This window comes from Papio anubis, chromosome 6 (genome assembly GCF_008728515.1).
Source record: "Papio anubis isolate 15944 chromosome 6, Panubis1.0, whole genome shotgun sequence".
NCBI lineage: Eukaryota > Metazoa > Chordata > Mammalia > Primates > Cercopithecidae > Papio > Papio anubis.
Genome location: NC_044981.1, coordinates 111,612,011 through 111,638,094, shown reverse-complemented (window position 1 = coordinate 111,638,094; position 26,084 = coordinate 111,612,011). Strand labels below are relative to the sequence as shown.

Here is a 26,084-nt window from a genome sequence, read left to right as displayed (position 1 = left end):
GATCTAACACTCTTTTTCTCTGTAATCCCAGCACTTTGGGAGGCCGAGGCAGGTGGATCACCTGAGGTCAGGAGTTCGAAACCAGCCTGGCCAACGTGGAGAAACCACATCTCCAGTAAAAATATTAAAATTAGCCAGGCCTGGTGGCGGGCACCTGTAATCCTAGCTACTCAGGAGGCTGAGGTAGGAGAATCACTTGTACCCGGGAGACAGAGGTTGCCGTGAGCCAAGATCATGCCACTGTACTCCAGCATGGGTGACAGAGTGAGACTCTGTCTCAAAAAAAAAAAAAAAAAAAAAAAAGCCTCTTTTCTACTTAATATTTCCCATAACTATCAAGCATGCCAGTCAACTAATTTTGCTTTGTACGTCTTACCATCGGCGTGCAGATACTTAAACCGTATTTGCTGTTGCTAATGAAAAATCACATCCTATGAGTTACACACACAAAAGATTATCCAAAGCTAAAATTTTAATTCATATTTGCTGCACCAGACTCCATGAAGTATTGCCTTAGTTCAGACAGGTTTAGGATTTTATTTGAAGCAGTCTTTATTCATTACCCCCTTTATGCTTTGCTAAGGACTAGGAATGCAAGGATCAATAATCCACGTGACTCCTTCAAGGAGCTCATGGTGCCAGAGACAAAAAATGCAAATAAGGCTGGGCGCAGTGGTTCACACCTGTAATCACAGTATTTCAGGAGGCTGAGGCGGGAGGATCACCTGAGGTCAGGAGTTTGAGACCTGCCTGGCCAACATGGTGAAACCCCATCTCTACTAAAATTACAAAAATTAGCAGAGTGTGTTGGCAGGCACCTGTAATCCCAGCTACTCGGGAGGCTGAAGCAGGAGAATCACTTCAACCTAGAAGGCAGAAGTTGCAGTGAGCCGAGATCACGCCCCTGCCTAGGTGATAGAGGGAGACTCAGTCTCAAAAAACAAAAATAATAAATAAATAAATACTAGTCCATGTGATGGAGAAGTGCCAGAGGTTGGTTGGATGGAAGGAAGAGCAGAGAGACAAAAACAGGAGAAATAAGAGAGAAATTAACCCTGTAGGGAAGAGAGAGAAGGCTTCACAGAGCAGAGAACCAGTACCCAAGACAGAATCTAGCAGCAGGGGAGGCAGATGGAACAGGAACAGCATATGCGGAGGTCCTGAGGCTTGAGCCAGTGTACTTTAGGACAGACATCTGTTGCCAGTCGTTCAGCCTGGGGAGAGAGTGGGACGGTGCTGGGGGCTGGAGGAAGAGGTGGGTGAGGTGAAATGGAAAGAGATGTGGCTAGAGATACGCAGATGGGGGCCTGATTCTAGAGGCCCAGTATGTCATGCATAGGGTTCGAACTTGATCCTGCAAGCTGTGGAAGGATTTTAAGCAGTGAACTCAGAGAACGATTTCCTTGTCAAGAAATAACTCTGGCTGTGTGCGGAGAATGAAGTGAGCAGGGAGACCAGATAGGAGGCTGTGGTGCTCATCTTGTTGACAGATGAAGGCTTGGATTAAGAGAGGGGTGACTCGGGGAAAGGATTACAGGGAACCCCCAAGATTGTGATGGAAGAAAACAGCAGAAATGGAGAATAACAGCCTGATTGCTAACCCTGGAGGGTGATGTCAGCGATAACCAAGAGAGGATATGCAGATGAAGGAGCAGATCTAGGGGAGACAGGGGAGCTGGGATGGAGATGTTGAGTTTGCTGAAGCTGACACTTGGGACAGGGTCTGGCATAAGAATACACAATTGATGCCGGGCGCAGTGGCTCACGCCTGTATTCCTAAGATGTTGGGAGGCCGAGGTGGGCAGATCACTTGAGGTCAGGAGTTCAAGACAAGCCTGGCCAACATGGTGAAACCCTGTCTCTACTAAAAATACAAAAAATAGCTGGGTGTGGTGGCGTGTGCCTATAATCCCAGCTACTTGGGAGGCTGAGGCTGGAGAATTACTTGAACCCGGGAAGCAGAGGTTGCAGGGAGCTGAGATCGCACCATTGCATTCCAGCCTGGGAGAGAAGAGTGAATCTCAGTCTCAAAAAAAAAAAAAAAAAAAGAATGTACAATTGAACGTCATCAGCTTGTAGGTGTTAGTGAAAGCTGAGGAAGCTGCTCTGCTACTGACAGGATTGACAAAGTCAGATTTTGCTTTTCTATTGGGTGACTCCTGATAACTCAGCATAACATTTATTCTACCATTTTAGCAGAGTGAATGTCTTGCTCCTATGTATCTCTGAGCAAAGGGGATTTTGTTAAATTTGATACAAAAATTATGGAGCTCTGTTAATCTGTCAGTAGAATCATAATCCTTTTATAAAGAATAAAGACAAAGGTTTGATTTGGTTTTGCAAATGATGCTGGCTTTATTTTGTCTCCCAGAACCTTCCTCACGATCACATAAAGTTTTGAAGACTAGTGGTAAGTCATAAAATATATTTTCTTGTTTCATTCTTGTTGATATTCACTAAATCAAATCACACAAAAATAAATACCAGATAAATTACAGATTGACAGATTTGATTTGATTACAAAAAGATTAACTTCTATAAATAAAAGTGTCCCATTGTAAAATATATAGTCAAAGCCAGGCACAGTAGCTCACACCTGTAATCCCAGCACTTTGGGAGGCCAAGGTAGGCAGCCCTCTTGAGGCCAGGACTTCGAGAATAGCCTGGCCAACATGGTGAAACCCCGTCACTACTAAACATATAAAAATTAACTAGGCCTACTGGCTCGTGCCTGTAATCACAGCTACTTGGGAGGCTGAGGCAGGAGAATCGCTTGAACCTGGGAATCAGAGGTTGCAGTGAGCCGAGATCACGCCATTGCACTCCAGCCTGGGCAACAGAGTGAGACTGCGTCACAAAAAATAATAATAAAATTTAAAATAAAATGTACAGTCAAATGACATAAAATACTTGTAATATATTTGACAGGCATAAAAATATTAATATTCCTATTATATAAAGAAACTCCATACATCAAAAAGAAAAGACAGAGGACTCTTTTATTTTTTTTTTTTTTATTTTTTGAGACAGAGTTTCACTCTTGTTGCCCATTCTGGAGTGCAATGGCACGATCTCAGCTCACCTCAACTTCCACCTCCTGGGTTCAAGTGATTCTCCTGCCTCAGCCTCCCGAGTAGCTGGGATTATAGGCATGTGCCACCACGCCTGGCTAATTTTGTATTTTTAGTGGAGATGGGGTTTCTCCATGTTCGTCAGGCTGGTCTCGAACTCCCGACCTCAGGTGATCCACCCGCCTTGGCCTCCCAAACTTCTGAGATTACAGGCGTGAGTCACTGCACCCAGCCCAAAGGACTCAAAAAAAAAAAAAAATAGAATTGGGCAGTTGTTTCACAAAAACACACAAACTGGCAATAAAATTTTTTAATGGCCGTCCACATTCGTAATCAGAAAATCCATACATTTAAATGGAATAAATAGAAGGGAAAAAACTATGAGTTTGGCCAAAACATATAGAAAAATAGTCACTCCAAAAGTATTGGTGGGAGTGTAAGTTTTTGCAATGCTTCAGGGGCAAAATTTGGTAATAGTTGTTTGAATTTAAAATGTACATTTGCCCTTAACCCAACAGTTTCACCTGCACAGATGTACTTACCCACATGTAGACGGATTTATCTACAAGTTTGTTGTTTGCAGTATTTGTAATAAGACACTATAAAAATGCCCATGCAGTCAGAAATATACTTAAGGAAATTGTAGTACCTCCATACACACAATGGAATATTCTACAGCTGTCAAAAATAAAGCAGATCTCTACCTATTCACAAGAGTGTCCGCATATATTTAACAGAATATACAAAGTTGCATATTGAATCCTTATTTTAAAAGTGAAACAGGCTGGGTGTGGTAGCTCACGCCTGTAATCCCAACACTTTGGGAGGCCGAGGAGGGTGGATCACCTGAGGTCAGGAGTTGGAGAGCAACCTGGCCAACATGGCGAGATCCCATCTCTACTAAAAATACAAAAATTAGCCAGGTGCGGTGGCTTATGCCTGTAATCCCAGCTACTGGGGAGGCTGAGACACAAGAATCACTTGAACTCAGGAGGCAGAGGCTGCAGTGAGCCGAGATTGTGCCACTGCACTCTAGCCTGGACGACAGAGTGAGACTTCATCTCAAAAAATAAAAATAAAAAATAAAAGCAAAACCTATTATTGTGGTGGGGTGGGGGTAGTACAAGAGCTGGAAAGATAAACATTCAGCTGTCAACTGTTGTTTCCTCGGGGGATGAGATCTGTGGAGAGAGAAGGACCTCATATGCTTCTGTGGTCATCTTTAAAGAGGACACACCATAATTAGGCTAGCGCTAAGGGTGTCTTCTGTAAGATGTGGCTATGTAAATCTCCCCCCACAACTCCACTGGCAACACCCCTTTGTTGCAAGAAGGCTGCATCTTTCAGTTAAAACCAATAAAATGTTGCAAAATCAACAGAAGCAGTATCATCTTTACATAATTGTCATGGAATGGGGCATGTGCATTTTTTTTTTTTTTCCAGGAAACAACACATTTTTGTTTGGAAGCTTATGAAACATCTTGAGCATGAACTAGTTAGTTAATGGCTGTCAGGGATTAATGAAGACACCTAGCGCTCAGATGCATCTAAAGTTGTTTGATGTAGTGTGGGGGTATGCAGCTGGGAGAGCTGACAGGGATTTTCTGAAAATTAGATGTATAGGGCCCAGAAGTCTGTTGGGTTTCAATTACTAGTAATAAGTTTCTAAGTTCTATAAAATATTAGTGCTTACTTATATAGGAGGTACATTTTCATTCTCAAACTTGAAAAAAACAACCTTCTATTTTTCAGAAACAGCACAAGACATCCAAAAGGTAAGCTCTATCCCATTTCTTACTTGGAAATGTTCGCTTCAGACGCCCTTCATAGGTGTCGCTTCCCCATCTCTCTCAGCCCCAGCCCGTATTGCAAGTGTCAACAGTTATTTTACATTTTGGAAATTTGGTATTTTACATTTTGAATTATTTACATTTGATTTAAACAAAGACTCATCCTTATCAACTTCTCCCCTTCCCCCAGCCCACATCTGAGAACCATGGTGATTATTTATTCATCCTCTGCCCCACATCACACCTCAGAGGCTGTAACCTTATCTTAGGGTGTAATACCTGCCCGGTGCTCACGTGAGCCACCTCACCTTGTCCTTTGCCTCCACCGGTGTAAGACCAAGGCCCCTGCCTCCTGGATATAACTCCCTCCTCCAAGCGCGAGCCTTCATTCACAAGGGCGAGGGGCCCCCTTCTAAGAATATGGTTCTGCTGCTGACATAAGAGATGATGACATATGATCGAATGAGACTTTGTCATATCAAGTTTTGATTTTTCTTCCCCTGACAAAAGCTTAGGAGAGGGAGAATAAGAATTGTATACTGTATTGGAAGGTATTATATCCAACTGTATTACCTATGAAGAATAGGTATTTTCTCCTGACCTGAGTGGTTTGTCCAGTGTGGCTACTGAGCAGTGGGCTTAATTAACAATTCTTAGAGAACTAATCATGGCTCCTTGTTTAATGTTCTGTATCTAGAAGAATATGGCCAGCCGGGCGCGGTGGCTCAAGCCTGTAATCCCGGCACTTTGGGAGGCCGAGATGGGCGGATCACGAGGTCAGGAGATCGAGACCATCCTGGCTAACATGGTGAAACCCCATCTCTACTAAAAAATACAAAAAACTAGCCGGGCACGGTGGCAGGCACCTGTAGTCCCAGCTACTCGGGAGTCTGAGGCAGGAGAATGGCGTAAACCCGGGAGGCAGAACTTTCAGTGAGCTGAGATCCGGCCACTGCACTCCAGCCTGGGCGACAGAGCAAGACTCCGTCTCAAAAAAAAAAAAAAAAAAAGAAGAATATGGCTATGAAAACCTATCCCTACAATCTCATTTCCACCATGGCTTCGCACAGAAACAAAGTGACCCTGTTGATAAACGTTGTATCTTTCCATCTTTCCATTAAAACCAAGAAAATGTCTCAAAATCAACGTAGTCTTTTATTTTTCTTTTGAGACTGGGTCTCACTCTGTTGCCCAGGCTGGAGTGCACTGGTGCAATCTCGGCTCACTGCAACCTCTGACTCCCGGGTTCAAGTAATTCTCCTGCCTCAGCCTCCCGAGTAGCCTAGTAGCTGGGACTACAGGAACCCACCACTATGCCCAGCTACTTTTTGTATTTTTAGTAGAGCTGGGGGTTTCACCAAGTTGGCAATGCCAGTCTGGAACTTCTGACCACAGGTGATCCACCCGTCTCAGCCTCCCAAAGTGCTGGGATTATAGGCGTGAGCCACCATGCCCGGCCGAACATAGTCTTACCTTTAAGTGATTGTCATGGCTGAGGCGTGTGCATTTTTTTTCAGGTAATACATGTTTTTGTTTGGAAACGTGTGAAACTTGTTAATATTAATTGGTTCATTGTCCTGAAATATGGCATAAGGTTTTGATTTCATAAGTGGGGTCACTGCAGAAGGCTCCCTGCTCTTCAAAGCAGCCATAGTAGCATTGTGGAGCCATGCCCCTCTCAGTGCTAAAAGAAGGAATCTCCCCGTCAAAGAGTTCTAGAAATTCAATCTCAGGAGCTGCTTGGAAACTTTCTACAGCAATGCTCAAGCCAGGTCCATATGGGCATAACCAAAGCTAATACCATCAGAAGGCAAGAAAGAAAACACCCATGCTTTCTTTTTGTGATAAAATTCCATCTCCTAATAGTAATGTGCTGAAGGTACATTAAATTCAAGGAGATCAGATTTACTGGTAATGAAAGAGTTTATAACAACTAGGCATGTTATACAGGTGGCTCACACCTGTAATCCTAGCACTTTGGGAGGCCAAGATTGGCAGATCACTTTGAGCTCAGGAATTCAAGATCAGCCTGGGCAACATGGCAAAACCCCCCTCTCTACAAAAGAAATACAAAAATGAGCTAGGTATGGTGGCTTGTGCCTGTGGTCCCAGCTACTTGGGAAGCCAAGGCTGGAGAATCATTTGAGCCAGGAAGCAGAAGTTGCAGTGAGCTGAGATAGTGCCACTGCACTCCAGCCTGGGCAACAGAGTGAGATTCTGTCTCATAAATAAATAAATAAGTAGTTTATAACAGGAAATATTTCTTAATAATAGCTTACTATTTCTCCCAGAATATATATTCTGAGACTGCGTACATGTGTGTATGAGGCGGTTAAACTCATGTGTAAGCTGTAGATTAAGACACGGATTCAAATCCATTTCTGCCATTTATAAACTGTGTGATTGCAGGCAAATTGCTTAACCTTACCAGGACTTGGTTTCCTAATTTACAGAACTGTTATAAAGATTAAATGCAGCATATTCTTAAAAGTGCTTATTAATGGAATATTTGGCACAAAGCAAGTGTTCTATAAATTATAGCTAATATAGGCCAGGCACGGTGGCTTATGCCTGTAATCCCAGAACTTTGGGAGGCCGAGGCGGGTGGATTGCCTAAGCTCGGGAGTTCACAATCAGCCTGGCTAACACGGTGAAACCCCGTGTCTACTAAAATACAAAAAATTAGCCAGGCGTGACAGCATGCGCCTGTAGTCCCAGGTACTCCGGAGGCTGAGGCAGGAGAATTGCTTGAACCGGGGAGGCCGGGGTTGCAGTGAGCCGAGATTGTGCCACTGCACTCTAGCCTGGGTGACAAAAAATAAAAACATGATAGCTAATATAATTGTTAAATAGCTCAAATGCTGAGAATGTGGAAGGACAGGAAAAAAGTTCATTCAGGCTGTGGTAAAATTGAGGTATCGAAATTATTAGACTGGTACAAAAGTAATTGCGGTTTTTACCATGACTTTCAATATTGTGACCAACCATATGCTGGTTCTTTCCTTTAAAAAAAAAAAAATTTATCTATTTTGAGACAGGGTCTTACTCTGTCACCCAGGCTGGAATGCAGTGGCACAATCTCAGCTTCAGCGCACTGCAGCCTCCACCTCCCAGGCTCAGGAATCCTCCCACCTCAGCCTCTCAAGTAACTGGACTGCAGGCATGCGCCACCACGCCCTGCTAACTCTTTCATTTTTTGTAGAGACAAGGTCTGACTATGTTGCCCAGGCTGGTCTCAAGCTCCTTAACTCAAGTGATCCTACCACCTTCACCTCCCAAAGTGCTGGGGTTACAGGTGTGTGTCACTGTGTCCATCCTGTCTGTCTGTCTGTCTGTCTGTCTCTCTCTCTCTCTCTCCCTCCCCGCCCCCTCTTTCTCTCTCTCTCTCTCCTTTCTCTCTCTTTCTCTCTTTCTCTCTCTCTCTCCTTTCTTTCTCTCGCTTTCTCTCTTTCTCTCTCACTCTCTCTTTCTCTCTCTCTCTCTTTCCCTTTTTCTCTCTTTCTTTCTTTCTTTTTAAAATTTTTTTTGTAGAGACAGGGTATCTCACCATGTTGCCCAGGCTGGTCTCTAGCTCCTGAGCTCAACTGATCTGCCTGCCTTGGCCTCCGCAAGTGCTGGGATTACAGGCATAAGCCACCGTGCCTGGATGATTACTTCTTAATTTAAGAGCATCTTCAATTTTCTTAATTATTAATTTGATGTAAATTTACAGCTTCCAAAAAACTGCTTTTTTTTTTTTTTTTTTTTTTTTTTGAGACGGAGTTTTGCTCTTGTTGCCCAGGCTGGAGTGCAATGGCGCCATTTCAGCTCACTGCAACCTCTGCCTCCCAGGTTCAAGCAATTCCCCTGCCTCAGCCTCCCAAGTAGCTGGGATTACAGTCATGCGCCACCACGCCCAGCTATTTTTGTATTTATAGTACAGATGGGTTTCTCCATGTTGGTCAGGCTGGTCTTGAACTCCCGACCTCAGGTGATCCACCCGCCTCAGCTTCCCAAAGTGCTGGGATTACAGGCGTGAGCCACTGTGCCCGGCCAAAACTGCTATTTTCATTTCAAGTGTAATTACCTTAAAAAGATAACTTCAATATTAACAATGCAGGTCTCCTAATTTTCTAAAACCTATGGGAATTTTCTGGGATGGATCACTTTTGGCTGAGAAACACGAAATAATTTTGTTACACTTTAAAAGTGTTTTGTCATAATTTGACTAGTTGATATTAACTTTGTTTTACTTTATAAAAAGTAGTTACTGAGTGCCTGTATTTTTATAACATTACACCAGTGCAGTCTGAGTAAGGTGAAGAGGAAGATATATTAAATAATGTGAAAAACATATATATGAACAAATGTTAGGTATAAATATTGTGTGTATGTATGTGTGAAAAGAAATAAATGACTAATTGAATTGCTTAAGTTTTAATAGAAAAATAATATTTAGGATGAAATTTTATTATTCTCTCTCTACTCTCTTCCCTCCCTAATAGATATTCCAATTAACATATATCCCATTTTCATTGACATGTGATGAAAAGTTCTTGCTTATTTGACATTTCCAGTAGGTTACTATAGTGTTTTATTAGAATATATGTCCCTGGTACTAATTAGGTCTTAACCCTTTCACGCCTTTGAAGTTAATCCTTCTATCTGCAGAATAGGATCAGAGGGTATCTGCTCCTGCCTGCACCACCGAGCTCCATCCAGAAGGGTTCCAAGTTATAAAAGACCCGTTGTTTTCTTTGATTAGAAATCACTAATTTGGCCAGGTGCAGTGGCTCATGCCTATAATCCTAGCACTTTGAGAGGCCAAGGTGGGCGGATCTCTTGAGGCCAGGACTTTGTCTAAGACCAGCCTGGCCAACACAGCAAAACGCTGTCTCTACTAAAAATACAAAAATTAGCCAACCATGGTGGTGGGCATCTATAATCCCAGCTATTCCGGAGGCTGAAGCACGAGAATTGCTTGAACACCAGGAGGCAGAGGTTGCAGTAAGCCAAGATCACGCCAAGTGACCCAGCCTGGGCAACAGAGTGAGATTCTGTCTCAAAGAAAAAAATTAAAATTAAAAAATTATTAATATCGTTCCTATTTTTCTTCCTTATAGGCAACTAAATGTTAATTAAATGTATTTTGAAATAAGTAAAAATATCGTTAACTCAACAGAGGATTAAATTACATTCCTACAATAAAAACTCTTTGCCTAGCACCTATAAACCAAGGTAGTGCTGGCCATGTTCCTGGCGGGTCTGCAGATTTAAGAGAAATCCTTGGAGTGTGCGGTCAGGTCAGCAGCAGGGGCTTTTGGTATACCAGAAACCACGCTAAAACCCCTGGGAGACAAGCACTGGCTCTAAAGCTTCTTAGAAAGTCTCAAATAGAAACCAGATAGCATGGCCCTTCACTTCTATGTATATTAATTTATGCAATGAATATTTGCCAAGTGTACACCAGACTTATTTGAAGAATCTAAGAGTTTTCTGTATTTAGCTTACATCGTGCTTTGGGGCAAGGGGTTTGGGGTTAGACCTGGGTTCTAGCACCAGCCTTACTACTGACTAGAGCAAGTTACTGAAGCTTCAGGAACCTAGATTTCCTTACTGTGAGATTGGTACGATCATATCTAATTCATAAAATGATTGTGAATATTAAGTTTGGAGAATGTCTGCACATTGCCCAGCCTAGTTCCTAAGTATATATTAGTTCCTGTCCTTCCTTTTTTGAAAATATCTGAAGTGCTTTTCAAGTCAGTTAAACACTCAGCCAGGTGCAGTGGCTCACACCTGTAGTGCCAGCTACTTTGGAGGCTGAGGTGGGAGGATCGCTTGAGTCCAGGAGTTTGAGATCAGCCTGGGTAACACAGCAAGACCCCATCTCAGAAAAAAAAATAAAAGAATGTTAAAGCCTAGTGGGGGAGGCAGTGTGTAAACACAGGAGAAATTCCTGAGTTATGTGTCTTCTCCATGGTGCTGTGATTTAGTTGATATGTTTCCATCTTCCTCAGGTTTCTAGAGAGGAAGGATCTCCCCAGCTGACTTCAGCAAGGCCATCTCCTGCCCAGAGAAACAGTCAGCCCAGCAGTTCCGCCATGATCAGCGTACTCCGAACGGGTGGAGCCCTCAGAAACATCTGGACCGATCACCAGATCAGGCAAGCCTTGTTTCCCAGCCGGCGGTCCCCGCAGGAGAACGAGGATGACGAAGATGATTATCAGATGTTCGTGCCGTCCTTTTCCTCCTCAGATCTGAACTCTACCCGACTATGTGAAGACAGCACTTCTAGTCGCCCTTGCAGCTGGCACATGGGACAGATGGAGTCCACAGAGACCTCCAGCTCTGGTCACAGGATTGTCAGGCGGGCCAGCAGTGCTGGGGAGAGCAACACGTGCCCTCCTGAAATAGGACCTAGTGACAGAACTAGGGAACTGCAGAACGGCCCCAAAACAGGAGGGCAGGAGGAAATGGCTCCCTTTGGGTCATCCATCGAGTTGACCATTGATGACATTGACCATGTCTATGATAACATCAGTTATGAGGACCTAAAACTAATGGTTGCTAAGCGGGAAGAAGCTGAATCCACGCCCTCTAAATCAGCCAGGGACTCTGTTCGCCCCAAGAGCACCCCAGAGTTAGCCTTCACAAAGAGGCAAGCTGGCCACAGTAAGGGCTCTCTTTACGCACAAAAAGATGACGCTCTCTCAGGTGGAGAGGCATCCAGCCAAAGCACGCATGAACTCCAAGCAGTTGAGGAGAACATCTATGACACCATAGGGCTCCCAGATCCTCCGTCGCTGGGTTTTAAGTGCAGCAGCCTAAAGCGTGCAAAGCGGAGCACCTTTTTGGGACTGGAGGCTGACTTCGTATGCTGTGACAGCCTGAGGCCGTTTGTTTCCCAAGACAGCCTCCAGTTCAGTGAGGACGAAGCCCCTTACCATCAGGACATCCCTGATCATGATTATCTGAGTTTGCTGTACAACTCTCCCAGCTGTAACTTGTCTATGCCTGATAAGCCTGTATCTGATAAACTGTCCGAAGAAGTAGATGAAATCTGGAATGACCTGGAAAATTACATCAAGAAAAACGAAGACAAGGCCAGAGACCGTCTCCTGGCAGCATTTCCTGTGAGCAAGGATGATGTGCCAGACAGGCTGTACGCAGAGAGCACCCCTGAGCTGAGCCGGGAGGCAGGGCGCTCTGTGTCCACACTATCCCTGCCCGAGAGCCAGGCTCTCCTCACGCCTGTGAAGAGCAGGGCCGGCAGAGCCAGCCATGCCAACTGCCCCTTTGAGGAAGACCTGATTTCTAAAGAAGGCTCTTTTATGAGCCTTAACCGGCTTTCTCTGGCCAGTGAATTGCCCCTCATGGACAATCCCTATGACCTGGCCAACAGTGGCCTGTCTCAAACAGACCCAGAAAACCCTGACCTGGGGATGGAGGCCACAGATAAGACAAAAAGCAGGGTGTTTATGATGGCTCGGCAGTACAGTCAGAAGATTAAGAAGGCAAATCAACTTTTAAAAGTGAAAAGTCCGGAGTTGGAGCAGCCGCCGGCCAGTCAGCATCAGAAATCCGTGCACAAAGACCTGGCTGCCATCTTGGAAGAGAAGAAGCAAGGAGGGCCCGCCATTGGTATGTGCACCCTGCCCTTCTTCCTTCTCCAAAGTAAGAGGGGAGAGCGGTTTTCAGATTTCAGATGTCCTTTAAAAGGACATACCTGTGAGAACACTGACACGCTTTGTCATCTCAAAGTGGGACCACAAACAAAGCCATCCTGGCCTTTCCCACATCACCCCCTATGAATTACGCACACTGTAGCAGGATTTGGCCTCAGCAGGTGGTGGTGTGCATGTAACATCGTAACTACAGAGATAATGTTTTAAGGAAGAGTTTTCTCTGAGGTAATCTAAAGTATGAAAAAAGCGATCAGTTTTAACTTAACTGTGATATCTCCAATTTTTCCAGTACATCAGTAATTTCTTAGGTGGAGGAGGGGTGTGTGTAATCTTCTAAGGTTTGGAAGCATATAGAATAACATTGTTTCTTGCTTCAGGATCTCAACAAAAATGCCAACTCATGCTAACAAAAAGAGGGGTTTTGTTTTTTTTTTTTTGCATACTTTTTTTTTTTTTTTTTTTTTTTGAGACAGGATCTCACTGTCACCCAGACTGGAGTACAATGACATAATCACAGCTCACTGCAGCCTCAGCCTCCCCAGACTCAAGCAATCCTCCCACCTCAGCCTCCTGAGGAACGGGGACCAGAGGCACTAACCACCACGCCCAGCTACTTTTTAAATTTTTTGTAGAGAAAGGGTTTCACCATGTTGCCCAGGCTGATCTCAACTCCTGGGTTCAAACAGTCCTCTTGCCTCAGCCTCCCAAAGTGCTGGGATTACAGGCGTGAGCCACCATGCCAGCCATTATACTTTCCTTAGGTGCTCACACTATAAATCAGTTGTTTTCTCACATATTTCCATTACTACTCAATTTTTTTTTCTTTTTTTTGAGATAGGGTCTGGCTCTGTCACCCAGGCGGGAGTGCAGTAGCATGAACATGGCTTACTGCAGCCTCTGCCTCCTGGGCTCAGATGATCCTCCCACCTCAGCCTCTCTAGTAGCTGGGACTGCAGGTGTGCACCACCATGCCCTGCTAATGTTTTTTTGTAGTTTTTTTGTAGAGATGGGATTTTATCATATTGCGCAGGCTGCTCTCAAACTCCTGGGCTCAAGTGACCCTCCCGCCTTGGCCTCCCAAAGTGCTAGGAGTACAGGCGTGAGCCACCACACCTGGCCTACTACTCGATTTTTTAAAATAGCTGCTGTAATGCATTCAACACTATCTCATTTAGTATTTTCATATATGCTTCTGAGTTTAATGCTTTAGTTAGACTCCTTTGTGGAGCACAACTAAACCAGAATCTTCGGTGTGATATTGTAGGATGAGGACTATGGGAATGAGATGCTCATGGTTAGGCTTTTTTGAAGGCCAAAATTTAACACTGATCTCTGGGGAAGAGCCTATGTGTGAATAAAGCCCCTGATTGTCATGGAAAGAAAAGTCCAAGAGTAGTGGCTCTCACCTGAGGAGCTTTTACCTCCAGATGCAGAGAGATTTCTGACTACAGGCTCAGGAATATGCATTTCAAATAGTATGCCCTTTTCATCGTATTTTAAGAAATCCTGCCCCAGATTTTCTCACAAAGGACCACCTTGGTATCAAATGAGAGGAGTCTATTCTGTAATTAGAAGTGAAAGCTGGGTGATGGCTTAGTATCAGGACAAGCGTTGATCATCAACTTCATTATCAGCACGTTGGGGCAGGTTGATGCCACTAACTATTAAATGCTGTCTTTGGGACTGACTTATTGACATCCATGGAAACTGAAGTTAGGAAAGAGATATCCAAATCTTAAATGAATCCACAAGTTACATAACAAGAATCTGCAGGGAACTTTTTTTTTTTTAAATTTTGAGAGTAAGAATTGTCTAAAGTTTACATCTTCAGTACAGTTTCTTAACAGATAGGGAAACGAAGTCCTGGAATTGATGCCTGAAGGATTTCGCAGACTCTGAGTTCTTTTTAATCAAATGAAGGTTTTGTATGCATGTGAGACCAGAATGCATGTATTTTTCTCCTTGCCGTGATGCGCTATGAGTAATTCAAGTCTCTATTCTGATGCTAGCGTTTGCTAAGCTGGTTTGCTGTTACAGGGAAAGTGACTGAGTCCCAGCTGCAGGAGGACAATTTTGGTGGGGTAGGGGAATATATATGGCCTTAGAAACAGTTGTATATTGGCAATTGCAAGCACTGACTAAGTCTGGGTTGGGGCTTCTCAGAATAAGAGAAAATATAATGCTAGAGTTTTTTATGATGATGGGTTATGCCCACAGACTGTCATTGAAAAAGTAGTAATTCTCTGGGGCAGGTTGTTTTGAATATGGACCACCTGTTAAAATACAAAGCTCCAATCTTGATAGAAGCGTGTCCTTTGATACCGAATCATTAGGGCCTACGACTACCTTAAATAGTCTTCTTTTTTACCCACCTTTTAAGTATTAAATGATTTCACATTGGGGTTTTCTTTTCACTTCCGGTTGGCTCTCCTTTTTGTTTTGCCTGCTGGTGTGTCTTGGGATGCCTCAGGATCTTTTCTCAGCTTTGCGTCTGGGTCCTTTCTTGACATGGTGGGCTCCTGTCGACATTCTCCCCAGCAAAGAGGAGGAAATCTCTCCAAAGTCATCTTCTGAGAGTGCTGTCTTCCCCGCCATCTGGCAGGGGCACGTCCCTAGGACCTGACGAGTTATATCCACACCTCTTCCAGCTGGGTGATCGAGACCACTTCCTGTGCCCACTAGGCTTTCCATCAGTTGACATGATGACTCCTTTTCTCTTTCTTGTTTATCTGGGCACAGGACGTCGTAATCGAATGGACCGATTCTCCAGACTTCTCCGTGTGGGCCTTGCCGCTTTGCCAGGAGCTTGCTCTCGGTGCTGTGCGGAAGGAGGAGCACCTTATTCACCTGCTGAAACTCTCGAGCATCTTTATTGAACTCTCTAGCCGGGGTCTCCAGGCCCCGGGTCAGATTTCTGCCTATAAATCACCCAACCAGGTCCAGTTGCTCCCACATCTTAGAGCCTGTCATAGCATGCTGGTCATCTTGTTCCACCAGACCTCCCTCCTGATAGTCTTTGACAGCAAGGAGGCCTTTGGGTTTCTGGGTTTTTGGTGACGTTTCACATGGGAGAAAACTCCATACAGGCTTGAGAAATTGTCCTCCTTGTGTAGAGTAGGGAAGGCACAATTTTATGCTTTTGTCTGCATCTTGAGCAACATCAGAAACATTGATTTTAATCCTCTGTCTGGAGGATTAAAATGTTGTTTGATATTTCCCTTGGCAAAGATTATTCTAAATTTTTGTCTGAGATCATAAGAACTCCAACTTTCAAATCTCAAAAAAGGCAATAAACCAGAGACATTCTTGCGATTGTCATGTAATCATAACGTATACGTTCTATACAAGCTGTTAATACTAGAACTAAGGGTATGGAGGAGCCTCAACTCAGCTAATATGAAGCTTTTTAGGCCAGAGGTGTCATCTCAGACTCACTGTTCCCTATACATCTGGCTAATAGAATCTGTTTAATTACAGCTGGAGCTCTGGAAGCTTGTTTCTTGTTCACATAGATGTCACACAAGCTGTAGACTCTCTTAGAAGGTTGAAGTTGAAACAAACAAAAAACCCCCTTAGATCAGCAGGTGCAGTGACTCACACCTGTATTGCCTACTAGTGAGATGCCTTTTATTCAAAATTGATAAATGGTCAACTCTATCATCCAAAGATAAACTGTTCCCGTTATGAGTTATCTATAGGAAGCATTTTAGCTGTCTTCTTGCTTCCCCTTTTTCTGCTATGACCTGATTTCCAGGCCACCTTTCCACTCCCAATGGTATGGTCTCAGGAAAGTGCATCCATTTTTAAAACTAGGCTTAAAATAAGAGGAGGAGGCTGGGCGCAGTGGCTCACACCTATAATCCCAGCACTTTGGGAGACTGAGTTGGGCAGATCACTCGAGGTCAGGAGTTCAAGACCAGCGTGGTCAACATGGTAAAACCTTGTCTCTACTAAAAATATAAAGAATTAGCCAGGTGTGGTGCTGGGCGCCTGTAATCCCAGCTACTCTGGAGGCTGAAGCAGCAGAATCGCTTGAACCCAGGAAGTGGAAGTTGCAGAGAGCTGAGATTGCACCACTGCATTCCAGCCTGGGCAACAGAGCAAGACTCTGTCTCAAAAGAAATCAGAACAATAAGTAAATCAGAACAATAAGTAAAATAAGAAATAATAGAAGTCAGAACAATAAGTAAAATAAAGGAGGGAGTGAAAAAAATCTCTGAGTAATGAATTAGTTATTGAGACCAGTTTCTGTCTAGAACCAGGCTAGGTGATATATAGGGAGTTAAACGAAATGTACAGCATTATTCTCCCAGACCAAAAGCTCAGAGGCCAGGCGAGGTGGCTCACACATGTAATCCTAGCACTTTGGGAGGCCAAAGCAGGAGGATCGCTTGAGCTCAGGAGTTTGTGACCAGCCTGGGTAACATAGCAAGACTCCATCTCTACAAAAAATTTAAAAATTAAAAGTTTCCAGGCACAGTGGCTCATGCCTATAGTCCCAGGTACTCAGGAGGCTGAGGCAAGAGGATTATTTGAGCCCAGGAGTTTGAGGCTGCAGTGAGTTATGATAATACCACTCCACTCCAGCCTGGCTGACAGAATGTCTCAAAAAAAGAAAAGAAAAGAAAAGCTCAAGGACTAATAAAGTAACTTACATAAAATGGCCAGGCGCAGTGACTCACACCTGTAATCCCAGCACTTTGGGAGGCCAAGGCCGATGGATCACTTGAGGCCAGGAGTTCCAGACCAGCTTGGCTAACATGGTGAAACCCTGTCTCTACTATAAATACAAAAATTAGCCAGGCATGGTGGTGCACGCCTATAGTCCCAGCTACTAGGGAGGCTGAGGCAGGAGAATCACTTGAACCGGGGAGACGGAGGTTGCAGTGAGCTGAGATCGTGCCACTGCACTCCAGCCTGGGCAATAGAGTGAGACTTCATCCCCCCCCCCTAAAAAAAAAAAAAAAACCTAAAATGAAAATAACCTACATAAAGTAACCTACATAAAATAATTAGCAACACAGCAATACAAATTATGTGTGTCTGCATGTGTGTGTATGCACACATAGGCAACAGCTAGGTACACACTGTATAAGACTTCAGAGAAGAGAAATCAGAAAATGATTCAAGTAAGGAGAAGGATAGGGCTTATGGAAAATCTTGAGAGATGGGTAGGACTTGATTAAGCAAAGGTCAAGGAGCATATAATAAGGAAGACACAGGCCTGGGAAAATACTGTGGATATTTTAGATGGTATGTGATTTCAGATATCTGGGCTAAAGTCAAGATCTGATTGTTCTTACAAAACTTGATGGTTAAATTTTGATACTGGAAGAGTTTGTTTGAATTTTTAAAGTTTTGCTACATTTTCCAAAATTGTCGTCTTCTTGGAAACTTGTAGAAGTTCAAAGCCTTCCTGATACAGCTGTGGGATCAGGCTCAGGGCTATGCCATATGTGAGAATGACTTGAGCAGACCATCTACCTTTCAGGCAGGTCTGCTAACTAATGACTATATTAAAGGCCCAGCTGTTTTTGATTGGGTTTCATAGTTAATGAAATATTATAGGTTTCAGGATGGCTACCATGGGCACACTGGTGTCTGTGGAGACTTTTACACTCTTTCTCTTAAGATGTTGCTAAACCCTAGTTAGTATTAAGAGTCTTTACTGCGCCTTTTAAGGAATCATTTCTCAAATTTTTGTAACCAGAAATTTCAACACTAATAATCTCTGTTCTTCCAAGGAATTTGGAGTTGAAAACTCAAAGGATCTGAGTATAGGTGTGTAATGAGAAGTTAGACTATTTACCTTGATCGCAGGGAATAGGGGGCGAGGGATTGGGATTACAATTAAAGGTCAAACAATAACAGGTTGTTTTCTCTCCTCATAGAAGATAGACTCAGAAGAAATGGCAAAACTCACCTAAATGAATATTTATTAATAGTTTAAGTTCAAGAAATAGTTTACTGATAACACATCATTAAAAATGTAAATAGCTTAAAGAAGAAGAAGAAAACAGTATTAACTGCTGGTTTTCATATGTAGGATACATTTCCTCCACAGAGATTGTGTCAATGTGGTCTGAGCAAGACACAGGATGCATTAGAGGAAGCTTGTCCAACCCATGGCCCACAGGCTGCATGCAGCCCAGGGCAGCTTTGAATGTGGCCCAACACAAATTTGTAAACTTTCTTAAAACATTAAGGGTTTTTTTGTTTTGTTTTGTTTTTGCGATTTTTAAAAAGCTCATCAGCTATCACTACTGTTAGTGTATTTTATGTGTGCCCCAAGACAGTTCTTCTTCCTCCAGTGTCTCCTGGGGAAGCCAAAAGATTGGACACCCCTGCATTAGAGTTTTTTGACTCTAGGGTGGTTGTGCAGGTACCTGGATTGGGCAAGGTGGCAGATCTTGAAATTGACATCTCTGGGCTCCCATCTTAAATTATTGCTAGCCGAAAAGAATCTCCTACCCATAGCATGGTTAGTGTATTAATATTTAGAAATATCTGTACTCAGAATCAGGGCAAAGGGGAGAATGGACTTGTGGCTTAATTTTATGTGGCAAAAGCTTTTGTGGAAGTAACTGTTAGGTCCTATTCTTGAACCAATAGTAGAGGGCATTAGATTATTGAGTACATGCACAGACAGTTCCTTCTTAATGTCTTGGCGGCCTAGGCTTTAGTGCTCTGCTTCTTGGGGATGTGAAATGAGATGTGAGTTAGTCAATACATGTGGTTTTGAAGCACTTGAGGGGAGAACTTTCCTTAGTAGACATTGGTTCCCCAGACAATGGCGGTGAAGGGCTGTCTGGAAGCAAGAAGTACAGGAACAGCCAGGAGCCAACTCCTCTAGGAGCAGTTGTCTGAGAGCAAAGAAGAATGATCGGAAGCCAGGGGTAGCCATTGCATTGTGGATTGTGGTCATGCTGCTTTTTTTTTTTTTTTTTTTTGAGATGGAGTCTCGCTCTGTTACCCAGGCAGGAGTGCAGTGGCATGATACCGGCTCACTGCAACCCCTGCCGCCCAGGTTCAAGCGATTCTCTTACCTCAGCCTTCCAAGTAGCTGGGACTACAGGTGCACACCACCATGCCTGGCTAAATTTTTGTATTTTTAGTAGAGATGGGGTGTCACCATGTTGGCCAGGCTGGTCTTGAACTCCTGACCTCAAGTGATCCACCTGGTTTGGCCTCCCAAAGTGCTAGAATTATAGGCGTGAGCCACCACACCCAGCCCTGCGATGCTGCTTTTAAACACTGCTTGAATGATTTTTCATTGACCAGGCTGAAGTGCTGACTTTCTTATTTTTATGATGCATGTTTTCAGCACTGACACTGTTTTATGCTTATAAAGAACACTAGAAACTTTCATTCTATATAGTGGATGCTTGCAGACCTACTGTTGAAACAGAATAATGGAGAATTAGATGAAATTAAATGAACTTTTAGGTGGCATTTTTATTTATATTAAACCATGGATTTGTGTGTGTGTGTGTGTTGCTTAGAGTTCAATGATTACTCATCCTTAAATATCACTTAGTCTTGTCTACTGTCAAAATTTTAAAATATGTTGGTTAGAATATTATTGTCTTATTTTTAATCTTCACATATAGGAATCATCCTGTGTGTATTTACTGTTTCAATATTTGCCTTCCAGGTGCCAGGATTGCTGAGTATTCCCAGTTGTATGACCAGATTGTATTCAGAGAGTCTCCCTTGAAAATTCAGAAGGATGCCTGGGCCAGCCCTCAAGAATCCTCCCTCCTGAGGTCTGCGTCACCTTCCCAGGTCCACCATGGTAGTGAAGATTGGCTTCTGCATTCAACCTATAGTAATGGAGAGTTAGCAGATTTCTGTCTCCCACCAGAGCAAGACTTGAGGTCAAGATATCCCACGTTTGAGATCAATACAAAAAGTACTCCCAGGCAATTATCCGCAGCTTGCTCTGTACCTTCTCTTCAAACCTCCGACCCTCTGCTGGGCTCTGTGCAGAGATGCAGCGTGGTAGTAAGTCAGCCCAACAAAGAGAACTGGTGTCAGGACCATCTTTACAACTCCTTAGGTCGGAAAGGGATCAGTGCGAAATCTCAGCCTTATCACAGGTCCCAGTCATCTTCCTCCGTCTTGATAAACAAATCAATGGACTCCATCAACTACCCTAGTGACATGGGAAAGCAGCAGCTGCTGTCTTTACACAGAAGTTCAAGGTGTGAGAGTCACCAGGACTTACTGCCAGATATTGCTGACTCGCATCCACAGGACACTGAAAAAAACTCAGAACTCACACTCCAAGACTCACAGAAAGTTGTGGTGGTCAATAGAAATTTACCCTTAAATGCCCAAATTGCAACACAGAACTATTTTTCCAATTTCAAAGAGACTGATGGAGATGAAGATGACTATGTGGAAATCAAGTCAGAAGAAGATGAGTCAGAGTTGGAGCCATCTCACAATCGTAGAAGGAAATCTGACTCAAAGTTTGTGGATGCTGACTTTTCTGATAATGTCTGCAGCGGCAACACATCGCATTCCTTGAATAGTCCGCGCACTCCAAAAAAGCCAGTTAACAGCAAACCTGAGCTTTCACCATATCTGACACCATATAATGATTCTGACAAACTGAATGACTATCTTTGGAGGGGGCCATCTCCCAATCAACAAAATATTGTCCAGTCTCTAAGGGAAAAATTTCAGTGTCTCAGTTCAAGCAGCTTTGCTTAAGGTTCTTCATAATAACTGCCTGAATCAACTTCTTATTTTGCTCATAAAACATTATAGATACTGATGAGGTATTTTATGTGTACCAGATTAAAACAATTTTGTAAGAACCAGAGGTGTAAAATATACTTTCTTTTACAGCACAACTTTTTGAAATGGCTGACGATGCAGCCAGGATTGTACTGTAGCACATGTTGGCATCAACAGTATATTTTCTCATGCTGAGTGTCTTCATGTTTCATGTAAGTCAATCTTACTTGAAATTTTTTAGACTTTTAACACGATGGCCATAACCTGACAATAGTGCCCACACCTTAAGAATGCAATAATCCTTTCCTATTATCCAGAAGGCCCAGGTAGTTTTATCCTGTGACTTAAAGGCAGCAAGGAGACTTTGTCACGTTCTAAAAGGCAACGAAAGCTGTTGAAAGAATTATGCTTATATCTCACATTTTGGTTATATTTGTGGCAAGACCTTAGGATAACGTAAGCCAGAGATCTGTAATTGGTGTGTAGTCTGAGGTGCCCATTTTAGAGTTTTTGTGGTGGTATTCTTTTATTTCATTTTGATGCAGAAATTGTGTGACTGTTGAAAATCAAAATGTAGCAGGACCCATTTTCTGTATGCAAAACCCCTTACCACTATTCCTGGACAAGGCCTAGAGAATGAGCTGCTCATCATGTTTATACATAATTTCTGGGGTGAAATGAATGATTTCCTTAATGACTTAGAGAAAACCAAGGTCAATAAGATGCAGACTGACTTAACTATTAGAAAAGATGATCTGGGCACAGTGGCTCACGCCTGTAATCCCAGCACTTTGGGAGGGTGAGGGGGGCGGATCACGAGGTCAAGAGATCAAGACCATCCTGGCCAACATGGTGAAACCCCGTCTCTACTAAAAATACAAAAAAAAAAAAAAAATAGTCGAGCATGGTGGCACCTGCCTGTACTCCCAGCTACTCGGGAGGCTGAGGCAGGAGAATCCCTTGAACCCAAGAGGTGGAGGTTGCAATGAGCTGAGATGATGCCATTACATTCCAGTCTGGCGACACAACGAGACTCCGTCTCAAAAAAAAAAAAAAAAAGATGGGATGACCTTCTGGGAACCATTTGATTACCTCTTCAAATGACAGACAGTTGAAAGAGAAAAAACAAAACTGAAATCCCACCAGACCATGTTGTGTGCCTGTTTCTAATCAATACAAAGTTAAGTATGAGCTAAAATCAGACAAAGCACTTTAAACTTACCCTTTCCAGAGCAGCTTTGCATATGCACCCTCCTGAGTTTGGGATTCTGCCAAATGACCTCCTTGATCCTGGCCCTGAGGAGTCATTGGCTGCAGGAATGGGGCAAGAATCTATTTCCTAAACCACACATAACATGGGAGCCTTTTTTCATTGTTTTCAGGTATATAAAAGAATGAAATCTTTGGTTACTAGGTGCTGACTAACACCTTTTATGTTCTGACCATTTGTGACATTTCATTGTGACACTGTGTACTAATCTAACTCCTTAGGCAACAAAAAAAACAAAAATAAGACATTTTGAATAAAAAGCAAAATCAAAGAAGCTAAAAAGAAAAATGAAGGCAGATAAATTGTGACTTTATAAACATACTCGATTTTATTGAAGATTGCAGTTAATGCAGCAAGAATGCTTTCTCAAGCAGTGGCCTTTGTATTCTCATTTTAATCAGGTGTACATTCTACAGCCTCTCTACCATGCTCTTAGTTTCTATTTTAAAAGATACAATAATATATGTAGGGAAAGAGGCCTGGGCTCTTCATTTAAAGGTAAGCAGTAATATTGAGTAAGTGACATAATTCTTTCTCTTTGTAAGTCCTATGCCTCTTTTTCTTAACTGTAAAACATAAAATATGAGCATTTTTATCTTACAAATAGGTACCTAAGGCATTTGATTTTCTTTTTAAATAACAAAAAATAACCCAAGTTTCTTGCTTCTCCAAAGTATTCTTCTTATAGCTTATAAAGGAAAGTCCACATTGAATAGCATGGTCTGGAAACATTCCTTCTTTATTGTCTTTATTTGAACATGGTATGAGTTTTCAAGATGAAACAATCATCAAAAATAAGTACCACAAGAAAGTTTTTTTGTTTGTTTGTTTTGTTTGTTTCTTGAGACCAAGTCTCATTCTTTGCCCAAGCTGGAGTGCAATCTTGGCTCACTGCAACCTCCACCTCCCCGGTTCCAGCGATTCTCCTGCCTCAGCCTCTTGAGTAGCTGGGATTACAGGTGCCCACCACCACACCTGGGTAATTTTTGTGTTGTTAGTAGAGACGGGGTTTCATCATGTTGGCCAGGCTGGTCTCAAACTCATGACCTCATGATCCATCCGCCTCGGCCTCCCAAATTGCTGGGATTACAGGCATGAGCCACTGCACCCGGCCAAGAAAGTATGTTCTTAGAGGTGTGTGTAAGTGCATTTGTAGTACCTATGAGCAAAATTACCTGACTCTTGTCCCAGGAAAGCTGTTTCGCATTTTCGCTTTTTGGTTAGTATTATCCGATTCTATATAGTTCATATTACTGCTTTGTCTGACTCTCAGAAATTACTTCTTCACGCCAGTGTCTTGTTGCATGACTTTGATGTCACCCACAGGAATACACCTCACTGCACATAAGTGGGTATCTTACTGTATAAAATGTCTACGTGGCTTTAGGTTTTAGGACAAATGTAGATTTATAGATCATTTCTGTTGACCAGGACACAGGTTTTGAGAGCTGTGTGTATATATATAATCATGTTTGTATTTTTTTCCTGAAAGTTATCAATTGTTTTTGTTTAAAATAGTTTGTTTTAGAGGTGGGGTGGGGATGTATATAACGGGGAAAAGTTATATGTACTTTAAAGTATGTCAAGTTCTTACTAGCTTCCTGTACTGCAGGTTCAATTTTTTTTTATATAAGTTTACTTTTCACCTGCTCTATTCTTTGTGGGGAAAAAAAATGCATCTAGGAAAACATAGTTTAAATACTGTATATAAGATAATGAAAGTTAGTAACGCCCATTATTTAATAAAGTTTGTAAAGTACAAAGTAATTTATAGCGTGAGTTAATGTGTTTTAGAACATCAAGATGTTTCCAAACTACATTTAGCTATAATACTTTTCCTTGCCTTGTGAACCATGGAGAAATTGGCTCAGGGTCACAATGATCTAACCATGTCTCAGTGGCCCATGATAGACCATTTTCAACATCTTTGGATTACTTTTGAAACAGTGAATTTGGTGTCTAGGATTGTTTTTGTTTTCTTGAGAGACAGCTAAATTGGATCAGTTGCTAAATTACCTTTTTAAAAAATTCACAGTAAGTAGCAGAAGACATTCTTTTAACTGTTTTATTATTGAATCAAAGAATTAATATAGCCAGGTGCAGTGGCTCACACCTATAATCCTAGCACTTTGGGAGGCCGAGGTGGGTGGATCACTTGAGGCCAGGAGTTTGAGACCAGCCTGGCCAACATGGTGAAACCCTGTCTCCACTAAAAATGGATGGTGGTGCATGCCTGTAATCCCAGCTACTCAGGTGGCTGAGGCACGAGAATCACTTGAACTAGGGAGGCAGAGGTTGAAGTGAGCCGAGATCATGTCATTGTGCTCTGGCCTGGGCAACACAGACTCTGTCTCAAAAAAAAAAATTACTATAGAAGTTTTTGGCACAAATTGAGGATTTTTTCATATAACTTCATGTTAATTTTCTTTCATAGAAAGTTTACAGGGAACAAAAATATACTGCTATAAGTTGATAATTACAGACACTTTCCAAAGCAACTCATTCCAAATATAAGCAAAAAGCTCTACCCCATTATAATGAAAATGTGGATTACCTGACTTTCCTCACACTGAAGAAACAGCCTTCAGCTTTCAGTGTATTTTAGAGAGAAGAGTTTCCAACCTCACATTGAGGAGCCCTCAGATCTGCCTTACCTTCCTGTTCCACTTTGAGGTGGAAAATGGATGGGTTCGCTCCAAGTTCAGTTTAGAGAAACAAATGACAGGAGAAGAACCATGCCCTGTGCAAATGATAAACATAAATTCAGTCCTTAAATAAAAATTTTAATGAGCCGGCTTATAATGAGCTATAAATACAGCTGTTGAACATGAATACTTGATAATATTTGTCTCAAGTTTCATTTGATGTAAAAACAATAAAATCTCTGTTTGAAAGAGCAAATGTTACTACTTCAAGAACTCTGAGATCCTCTAATGCTGTATAACTTTCTCTATCCGGATGGATTGTGATAACTGCACTCAATCCTTTTTTTTTTTTTTTTTTTTTTTTTTTTTTTTTTTGAGACAGGGTCTCACTGAAACCTCTGTCTCCTCGGGTTCAAGCAATTCTCCTACCTCAGCCTCCTGAGTAGCTGGGATTACAGGTGTGCGCCACCATGCCCGGCTAATTTTTGTACTACTAGTAGAGACGGGGTTTCACCATGTTAGCCAGGCTGGTCTTGAACGCCTGACCCCAGGTGACCCTCCCGCCTCAGCCTCCCAAAGTTCTGGGATTACAGGCATAAGCCACCATGCCCAGCCTTGTTGGTGTTTTTTTAAAGAGATATGGTCTCACCCAGGCTGGTCTTGATCCTGGCCTCAAGTGATCCTCCAGCCTTGGCCTCCCAAACTGCAGGGATTATAGGCATGAGCTATCATGCCTACCCTTTTTTTCCAATGTTTTTGTTTAACAAAATTATATATATATATGCTTATTCCACAGGGATACTGTGGAAATTATGCTGTATTAAAAAGCTTAAATGCAAAATATGATTGCACAACCTGTATAACTGTAAAGTAATAAAATTTGGAATGTCTGGTGT

General features: G+C 42.6%; 1 protein-coding gene across 6 annotated transcripts in view; it reads left to right on the top strand.

The window, feature by feature from the left end:
- Positions 1-22,017, top strand: part of PLEKHG1 (pleckstrin homology and RhoGEF domain containing G1) — a 211,590-nt gene extending 189,573 nt beyond the window's left edge. For 5 of the 6 annotated variants that reach the window (XM_009205883.4, XM_031667353.1, XM_031667352.1 and 2 more), the window contains 4 exons: positions 2,372-2,410; positions 4,824-4,846; positions 10,861-12,484; positions 20,183-22,017. In XM_009205883.4, coding sequence (XP_009204147.2) covers positions 2,372-2,410; positions 4,824-4,846; positions 10,861-12,484; positions 20,183-21,246 — 2,750 coding nt within the window. In that variant the 3' untranslated portion in view covers positions 21,247-22,017. The remainder of the gene's footprint in view (positions 1-2,371; positions 2,411-4,823; positions 4,847-10,860; positions 12,485-20,182) is intronic. The other variant, XM_009205876.4, reaches the window with a different exon arrangement.
- The last annotated feature ends 4,067 nt before the right edge of the window (positions 22,018-26,084 follow it).